This window comes from Mirounga angustirostris, unplaced genomic scaffold (genome assembly GCF_029215605.1).
Source record: "Mirounga angustirostris isolate CCGP_5_RB_7025 unplaced genomic scaffold, mMirAng1.0.hap1 SCAF_12, whole genome shotgun sequence".
Classification (NCBI taxonomy): Eukaryota; Metazoa; Chordata; class Mammalia; order Carnivora; family Phocidae; genus Mirounga; species Mirounga angustirostris.
Genome location: NW_026991720.1, coordinates 105,035,106 through 105,044,118, shown reverse-complemented (window position 1 = coordinate 105,044,118; position 9,013 = coordinate 105,035,106). Strand labels below are relative to the sequence as shown.

Below are 9,013 nucleotides of genomic sequence, written 5' to 3'. Positions count from 1 at the left end.
CAGCAGAGTGGAGGGCGGTGATGGGGACAAAGGCCGGGACGCCTCCTGGTTGAAAACCGGAATCACAGGTTTATTGCCCACGGGAGGCAGGAGCTGCCGGCAAGCTCGCACACGTCCGAGTGGCCCTGGTCAGGCCTTGGGGGAGCCCGGCCCCCCATGAACGCGGTCCACGGCTCAGGACGGTCACTTGGCCAGCTCCTCTGCCACAGCTTTCCGCATCTTGTCCTTCAGGTAGGCACCTTTCTGCCACTCAGACCTGAGTTCCTGCCACTCGTAGTACGGGACCTGCGGGGAGGGCGTGGGGGCCCTGGCTCTGCCCACTGTTCTGCACCCGCACCCCTGGCTCCCAAGCCCACGGACCTGTGGGACTGTGCCCAGGAAAGATGCCCCACTTTCCTCAGCGCTCAGAGCTACAGGGCCCTCACCCCTGCGGCCAGGGATCCCAGAGTCCGTGGCACCCCAGAACAACTTTTTAATTTTTAAAGATTGTTAAAAACAGAACCCCCCCCCCCCAGACGTAAATGTGACCAAACCGTCACACGGTAAGGACCACTCCCGTGTCCTCTGGCCTGTACGGGACAGCGCGCTCTGGGGCTGGTGTGCACCTGGTCTGCAAGGCCCTGAGCGGATCCCAGAAGCTGCGGCCTGAAATACCACCTTCCGAGCTTCCCTTTCTCCCATGGGAAGGGGGGACCCCGGCGTGGCCAGCCTCCGGGGCTGGGCCCCAACGGTACTCACGTCCACCACCAGGAAGCCAGCGGCCCGCACGTGGCGCCGGGCCAGCGCAAAGCGCCCCAGCAAGTCTCGGCTCCGGCTGCCGTAGTTGGGGAACTCCCAGCGCAGGAAGGCCAGCCTGGTGGGGAAGGCGCATGGAGCTCGAGCGGAGCATGCTCCCTGGGGCCCTCGGGGGGGGGGGGCGGAGAAGCTGCGCGACTGCCTACCTCTTGGCCCCGGGGGGCAGCGGCTGACTCCCGGAGGGTGGGGTGAGATGAGGGGCCACGAAGTCCCTGGGGGGCAGGAACTGGCTTTCGGGGTCCAGCAGCACCTCGGCGTCTAGGGAGGCGTGTGGGTGCACATGTTGGGGATCGTCCCTGGGGGCCTAAGGCCCTCCTCACAGCAGCCCCGTGGCCGCCAGCAGGGGGAGTGTGGGGAGGGCCTCACCCAGGACCCAGCCGTACTGCGTGGGCACCGTGAAGCTGCCCCTGCTGCTGTCCCCCAGCAGCCCCTTCAGCGTGTCCTGCAGCTCCTTCTGCAAGGGGGTCACCTTCCCGTCGAGGGCTGAGAGTCTGGGGACCAGGGCCGAGGCCGGCAGATGGGGGCCGGCGTACTCCGGGTGCTCCAGATGGGCGCTGGCATTGACGTGGAGCAGCTTCTGGAAGGTGCTCTGATCCCTCGGGGACCTGCCCTCTGAGGGAGAGGACAGCGCGAGAAGAGCGGGTGAGCGGAGGGCGGCACCGGGGCGGAGGGACATGTGGGGCAGGTGGGGGACAATGGCACCCCGCCCCCGCGCTGCCCCCTGAACTACGTGCGTCAGCAGGAGGGCGTCTGTGGGCCCCCCGCAGGAAGGGGGCGGGGCAGCAGCCAATGCCCGGGCAGCTCAGGGGGCTGCGCGGGCTCAGCATCACGCAGGAGAGGAGGGGACAGCCCGCCGCTCACCTAGGAACTGGGTGTGCAGGTCAGGGCGCAGCACGGCCCGCAGTTCTGTCTCCCGCACCCGCTGCAGCACGCACAGGGCCCACACCACGTCCACCTGCAGGGCTGGGTGCAGGCCCGTCAGCGCTGGGCCCAGCTTCTCGTGAACCTGGGCGACGACAGGGCGGGCGAAGGGGGCTTCCCTCAGCGGCCGCCAACATCCCCGGGCCAGCAGCGCTCAGGGCTCCCGAATGACTTGGCCACACTGAGGCCCGAGGCAGCTACCGGGGATCCCTGCTGACGCTCTCGGCCAGGCTTGGGGCAGCCCTTCGTAGAGAGTACCAGAAACCCTCCTCGGCACCCAGCGCCAACCCGGACAGCACGACCTTCAGCTGGATGTTCTGCGGCCCCTCCCAGCAGCAAGTCTGTGCCCCGAAATCACGTCTCTCTTAACACGGCGAGCGGGCCCAAGGCCGGGGACGTGTTTCTGGCCTCGAGGGGAGTTGGAGACTACGAAAGGGGCCGCAGCTGGCCCGCTGGGGCGGTGCCACATGGAGGCCCAGGGTCAAAGCCGGTGCACCCGCGGGACGCCTCACCCCTGCGTAGATGCACTCTGCACGGTGGCCTGCACAGCACACAGGCCCGCCAGCAGGTCACAGCGTCAGCGGGGAGTTCAGGAAGTCCCAGGAACGGAGACCAGGGGTCCCCCACCCCTGACTGTGCGGCGAGTGAGCCGGCCAACACGTCCTGACCAGCACCTGTTCTGGGCCACACAGCAGGCGTGGGGGATGGCACGTCTTTGGTCCCCAGACAAGGTGTGCCGTGTGGCCCCAGCCGGCCCCCATGCAGAAGTCCGGCCTGAAGCTGCGCCCAGGGGCCCTGTGGCAGCCGGCAGCCCGAGGGAAGAGGAGGGGGGAGCAGGGGTGCACAGAGCGTACCAGGCGGAAGAACTGGTCCTCCCGTTCTGGGCGGAAGTTCAGATGCGCGAAGGCCAGGAGCACGTTGCACAAGTACGGCACCGGGACGGTCTGGGCTCTGTCCAGGACGTGCTGGGCCGGCCATGTGCGGTGGAGCATAGCGTGAGACGGACCCGTCCCTCCCACAGGGCCCGGGACCCCCTAGACCTTCCCTGGCGGCACCTGCCATCCCCCAGAGGCTGGGACCCCGGAGAGCCGCCCGGCACAGCCTCAAGCAGCTGCGCGGCCCGGCCGACCCTACCGCTCCCTGCGACAGCCACCCAAAGACATAGGTTCCTCCGAAGGTCATGAGAGGACAGGTGACGCCGTCCTCACCCATACCGTCTGCAGCACCCAATGACCCGAGGAGGAACCCCCGATCCGCAACCAGCCAGTGTGTCTGGCCGGCCGGGCCTCCCCGATGGAAGGGGCAGGGAACCCACTCCTTGAGGGGGTCAGGCCCACAGGGCCGTTCCAGCCCAGGCTGCAGGGCTCTGCCCGCTCACCTGGACGAAGGCCTCAAACAGGGGCCCGCTGAGCCACTTGAGGAGGGCGAAGGACTTGGCGCATCGGGCCACCTCGCCCGACGTCAGGCTGGGCATGTGGGGTAGCAGGTCGGCAGCCAGGCGCTGGAACACCTGGGGCTGCTGGAAGCCGAGTTTGCCTTCGGGACAGAGCGAGCCGAGGAGTCACCCGGCGAGGGTCGGCAGGCCGCCCTGGGAGCCATCCAGCCACCCCAGCCTGGCCTCGAGGTCTGGGGGTGAGGTGTCCGTGACCAAATTTATCCCTGAGGCCCAGCACGGGGGATCAGGGCCCATGGGTGACAGCGTTTCTGTGGCAGCCTTTCGGGCCGGTGCGAGCCACGGGGTGGGCGGGCACTGAATTCGACACAGCTGCGGCCAGAGCGCCCTCTCCCCCCACTGCTCCCAGTGGCAGGGGCTCACCGTAGGCGTACGCCAGGTCCAAGAGGATGCATTTCGTCAGGGGGAAGGGCTTCTGGACCAGGTGGTAAGAGATGGCTCGCAGCAAGGGCACGGAGCGCCGGTTCTGAGCGGCCAGCGTCACCAGCACCTTCCGCAGCTCGTCGGGGCCGAACTGTTCTACCAGCTCCAGGCACTGTCAATCACAGCCGGCAGGAGTCAGCTGGACGGCCGAGGCCAGGGCTCCCAGGCAGCGCTGTGCGGCCCCTGTGGGACAGCGACTGGACCTGAGCTCACTAACCCCGGGCCCCGGCCGCATGGGGCCTGCCTCGGCTCCCAGCTGGGGAACCCCGGGGCCCGGGGCGCCCTGTCTGCAGCCAGACTTATCCCCAGGTCCCAGCGCAGGGGGACCCGGGGCCCATGAGCCGCAGGGCTTGCTGTGGCAGCCATCTGGGCCAGCGCCCGCTACGATGGGAACAGGTGCTGAATTTGACTTGACTGCGGGCTGCGGGTGGGGGCACGACATCACCAGGAAGCGCCAGCCTGGAGCCGGGCCACTGGCCGGCCCAGGTCCCGCACAGAAGGTGGTTTTAGAGAAGACGAGGCACGCCAGGCTCATCAGCGTGGCCACAGAGCGTGCCTGCGGCTGCCCGGGCCCCCTGCCCCAGTACCTTGTCCTCCAGGCGGGTCATCAGCGGCTCCGAGAGGGGCCCCGTCTTCGCCATCATGGCCACCACCGTGCGGCCGTCTTCGATTTCCGCCCAGCGCCGCTCCAGGTGCAGGAGCAGCTCGGCCAGCAGCTCCTGGGAGCCCCGCTCCTGCATGTAGGTGGCGCTGGACTCCGCCAGGAAGGCCAGGTGCTTGTACCTGAGTCTGCGCAGGCGCCACCGGACCTCCTGCTCCACCGACTGCAGCTCCTTGCAGGCCGCCGGGAGCGCCAGCGCGTAGAGGCTCCTCAGCAGCCTCACGAGGGGCCCGTGCCAGACGGAGGCTATCTGGGCGGGGAGGACACAGGGGAGTCACACCCGAGGCCCGACCTGCCCCGCGCCAGGGGTCTGGGCTGGAAGCTGCCTGCCCAGCACGGCCCCCCGCCCCACCCCACCGGCTGTCGGGCCACCTGCACCCAAGAGCTCCGCCTGAGAGGGGCAACTCCCCCCAGCTTTCCCCAACGCAGATTCCACGGATGTGGCCGGTTACACAGAGACCTGGCCACGGATCTGCGCGGTGGGCACGCCTGACGAGTGCCCGTCTCGCACGCGCAGACCCGAACCCAAGCAAGCCATCGAGTCCAGAAGTCAGGGGAAAGCCTGGGGCTGACTCAGGGTCATGTTCTGTCAACCCGCTGGTTCCTTTGCGGGGCGGGACGGGACGATCGTTAGCTGTCAGACACGCTGACTTTTCTTGGGCAAACAGCTGCTCCACCGAGTCTGAGAAGCCCCGAGCCCTAAACCCCTCTTCTCCAAGGGGCAGTCCTACAGCTCCTGAGAATGTCGAGTTTCTCAGGAACACTGAGAGCAAAGCTGACACCCCGCAGAGCAGGTCCAGGTGCTGGCGCCCCGCTGCCCCACCCTCCCACCCAGCCCCTGCTCCCCAAGGCGTGAAGCTGCGCAAAGAAGCCCTGGGATACGTGGGCAAGAGGAGGCCTGGCCACCCTACACCCCCAGGCGTCAGGGAAGAGAGGCTGCCACCATCGTCACATCAGGCACCCACGGCCCCACACACAGTGTCCCCAAAGCCCCATGCCGGCGGCGCCACCATCTCCCTCCTCCTCGGGGGCTGCTTCTGACAAGGGGACCCTGCTGTTCCCAGCAGGGCGTGTTTCCAGGCCTCAGACATGCACGGGGGCCCCTCCAGCACAGCCCACAGCCTCGCAGAGGCCCCCCAGGGGAGCCAGGACCCAGGCGTTCACGGGGGGGGGGGTGCTCTGTCGGCGGCACTGAGCCTCTAACTCTGCCCCTTCCGGTGGGGCCGCTCCCTGCATCTGTGAAATGGGACCGCAAAGAGGGAGCGGAGTGCAAACGGGAGCCAGTGAAGGGCTGGGAGGCCAGCCAGGGCAGAAATTGAGTCTGTGTCAGGAAACCTGGTGCCTGCACCTGCGCGTCTCCTGGACGGCACGGTGACTTTTAAAAGGAGGCTTGATCATCGTTCACATTGTACTTTGTTCCCGGGCCGTTCTGGCTTATAGACTCGTTACAACATTCCCTCTCATCTCCTAAAACGTGCTTCAGTTACCTGCGTGTGTGCCAAATACTAAATAAATAACCATCAAGATCACAGTCTCAGAACAAGGGGCTCGGTAAGGGATTAGGTCAACGGCGTCAGAGAGAATTGACCTTCTGTCGTGACCCCAGTGCACGCACACGTTTCACCAAGACAGAAAGCTCCGTGACACGATACTTCCCTTACCGCGCGTGCATTCCGGCGTTTTCTGTCAGCCTGTCTTGTTAAAAAACAGCCAGCCACGCCCACTGCTTTCCCGGCCTGCAGTCCAGAAACCCCACCCTTGAACTGTGAACCTCCTCCTCGTCACCTCTGACGACTGGATACAAGGCTCTGGTGCTCAGTGACAGAAGCACGGCTTCTTCCCTCCATCACGGAGCAGGGGAGGGAATGTGGGCTGACGAGGCCAGAGCCAACAGCTGGTGTGCCCCGCCCCCCAGTGCCACACAGACAGGTCGCCCCTTCTCTCTGTGCTCACAGGTAAGGATCTGACCGGCTGGATGATGCCTGCGCTCAGCCCAGCTGCCTGGCACCCTCCATCAGCCCCTCGGCATCTCCTCCAGCATCAGGGGCATGCCCACTGTGAGCCAGACACTGGAGGGGAGCCACCCAAGTCAGACCGGCCTGGCCAGGGAAAAAGCACCCCGGAAATGGAGAAGGATGAGCTCGCTTCCCGTGCGTCCATTTTCACGTCCCATTTGCTGCTTGGAAGAGAAGGACAGCAATACTCACGTACCGGGGCTGTGAGGAGGATTATGAGAATAAAGACTCTACAAAATGAAAAACCACAGAATGTGGAGAACTAAGCAGGCGGCAGAGTTCCTGCCTTCGGAAAGCGACTGGCTGCTCTGGACTCCAATGCCACTGTTTTCTGTCCACTGAACCCTCAGAGAACATTCTAGAAACCCACCTGGCTGTCGACAAGCTGGAGAAGCTGCTGAAAGCGGGCGTCCCGCGTGAGCGAGGCCTTGTACTCTGGCTTGTCAGAGAGCAGGCGAGAAAGCTGGATGAGCATGAGGGCTGCGTGGTTCTCGTGCAGGCGGTGACCACCACCGAGCAGCTCCAGGAGCTCCTCTGGCCGGGTGGCCTTCTTAATGAGCTGGTCCACCTCTTGCTGCTCTGGCCTGGTGGTGAACACCTGTTCCCTCTCTAAGAGCCCCGACAAGGAGCCTGGGAAGTGGGAACTGGGCGAGGTAGCTGAGGAAGTCAGAGTCCTGGGGGCGGCCTGGGTAAGTCTCAGTCGGCCAACTGGAGCCACAGCAGGGGCCACACGGGTGGCCTCCCTCAGGAGGCATGTGCACCGTTTCACCAGGCGAGCCGCCATGACGGGGCGGGGGCGGGGGCGGAGGCAGGTACGACTGCTAACAAGCGGTCCCGCAGCCCTGAAGAGACAAAGGCGAGAACGGGGTGATGCAGGCGGTGCTCCTGACTCCCAGACAGGGGAGCCGGGCAGAGGAGACCACGGCCACTCTCCCACACCGGCAGGAACCGCCCCTTTCTGCCTGTCCCCGGGCACACCAGTGCAAAGCTCACAGGCTTTTCGTCCCAGCACAGAATGGGACCAAATACGCAGACGCCGCAGCGTTACAGCTTGGGCTGCGCTTGGAACCACCTAGTCCGACAGCCCAGACCCCCAGGCCCAGCCCAGAGGCCTCCTGGGGGGGCTCTGCGCGCATCCACTCCCTTACTTCGAAAGCACCCAGGATTAAGAATCGCTGCCTCGCAGAGACGCGGGACGAGACGCTGCACGTCCGACGGCTCCTGGAAAGCCGGGGCGTGCAACCCACACCCCACCACTTCACAGCGGAGCGACCCCCTGCAGCACACTCCCACCTCCCGCAGGCCCTGCAGCTAGCTCTCCCTCTTGCCCCCGCCGCCCCGGGACCCAGGACACCAGCCTTCATGCCTCCACGCCCAGGCGAGACGTTACCTCCAAGCACCCGTCACGCATCCTGCTGCTGTGGCCTCTAACCGCTCGGACCGTCTCGCACAGCAGGGCGATCCAATGGCCGGCGCACGGCAAGCGCCCGGGCCTCCCCTCCTGCAAAGCGGAGAGCGCGTTCCACCGTCGGTTTCCCGGAGCTCACTCGCTCTAAGACCCTCGGTCTGATCCCCGAAAAGCGGAGGCTCCGGAGGGACACGGACCAAAGGCAACGTCCCCCACCCACGGCGCCCCGGGAGCGGGGCCGCCGGGGCCGCTCCCCACGGAAGACAGCCCTGCGGGCCACGGAGGGAGCGGAGGCCCGCAGGCCCCACTGGGGTCAGGCGAACAGCAGCCCAAAGCCCGGCCCTCGGGGGCAGACAGAACACCCGCACCCGGGCCCGCGGGCCGCCACGCGGGACGGCGGCGGAGGAGCGCGTGCGCACGGTCGGGCCGGTTCCCCGCCTCCAGCCCCAGGACCCCGGCCCCCCGCAACCCGGCGCGCCCTCCAGCCCTCAGGACCCACGCCCAGAACCGCCCTCCCCACCGGCACCGGACATACGCAGCAGCCGCGAGGGCTACCGCTGACCTCCATGCGTCCCCGCACCGTCCCCAGCTCGCGCCGCGCGGCGCGCGCGCTACGTCACTCGGAGCGCCGCCGGAAGCAAGCCTAGCCGCCGTCCGCCCGACCGGAAGTCATGCCCGCTACCCTTTCCGGCCGGGTGCCATCTTTGCTGAGGGCAGGCGGCCGGAAGCCACGCTGGCTGCTCCTTTCCGGCCGGGCGCCATCTTTGCTGAGGGCACAAACCCGAAGGTGGGAAGCAGGGGAGTGAGAGACGGGTGCTGGGCAGTTCAGGGAACGTGGGAAGGGGGGAGAATGAGGCGCCCGGAGCCGGGGCTGAAGGCTGCGCGCTCTGCCGCCCCGCCTCGCAGCCCGCCCCGGGGCCCCGTGAGGAGCGGCTGCCGGTGCAGACGGTGCCCGGCCGAGGTCGTGCAGAAATGCAGGCGCGGTGTGCGTCCTGCCAGGGTTTCGGTTTTCTCTAGAATTGTGGAATTCGCATGCACTCTCTGGCTTGTAGGTGTGACCGTGTCGTTGTGGGAAGACTGAAGTGCGGGGAAGCGGAGCCCGCGCACCTGAGGTCCGTGCGCGCTTACTGTCCCTTCGCGCCGCGCTCTCCCGGCTCCGTGCAGGTCGCCCCGGCCTGTGGTCGTCGGATGGCGGCTCCCGCGTCCGTCAGAGTCCAGCGCCTGTCCCCGGAGCGCGCCCCGCCTGCCTCGGGCTCTCTAGCCGCTCCTACACATCGGGTGGGTCCCGGCGTCGGCGGGGACCCCCGTTCCCGGGGACAGTCGGGGGGTCTCCCCGG

At 66.9% G+C, this 9,013-nt stretch overlaps 1 protein-coding gene and 2 non-coding genes across 4 annotated transcripts; all 3 read right to left on the bottom strand.

Annotated features, from left to right (window-relative positions):
• Nucleotides 1–49: 49 nt before the first annotated feature.
• On the bottom strand, nt 50–8,331 carry TBRG4 (transforming growth factor beta regulator 4). 2 transcript variants are annotated; one of them, XM_045864978.2, is made up of 12 exons: nt 8,212–8,331; nt 7,659–7,769; nt 6,639–7,110; nt 4,180–4,503; nt 3,533–3,704; nt 3,095–3,252; nt 2,571–2,681; nt 1,657–1,801; nt 1,162–1,407; nt 942–1,053; nt 739–853; nt 50–285 (listed from the first exon to the last, which is right to left on the bottom strand). In XM_045864978.2, the coding sequence occupies exons 3-12, from the start codon at nt 7,050–7,052 to the stop codon at nt 184–186; spliced, it is 1,899 nt and encodes a 632-aa protein (XP_045720934.1). In that variant the 5' UTR covers nt 7,053–7,110; nt 7,659–7,769; nt 8,212–8,331; the 3' UTR covers nt 50–183. The 2 variants fall into 2 exon arrangements, with proteins under 2 accessions (XP_045720934.1, XP_045720935.1); XM_045864979.2 differs by having other exon boundaries at nt 1,179–1,407.
• LOC123836194 (small nucleolar RNA SNORA5) lies at nt 3,352–3,486 on the bottom strand. The gene has a single exon (XR_006788892.1). It is a non-coding gene; the product is annotated as a small nucleolar RNA SNORA5 (small nucleolar RNA).
• LOC123836193 (small nucleolar RNA SNORA5) lies at nt 3,874–4,011 on the bottom strand. The gene has a single exon (XR_006788890.1). It is a non-coding gene; the product is annotated as a small nucleolar RNA SNORA5 (small nucleolar RNA).
• Nucleotides 8,332–9,013: the final 682 nt, after the last annotated feature.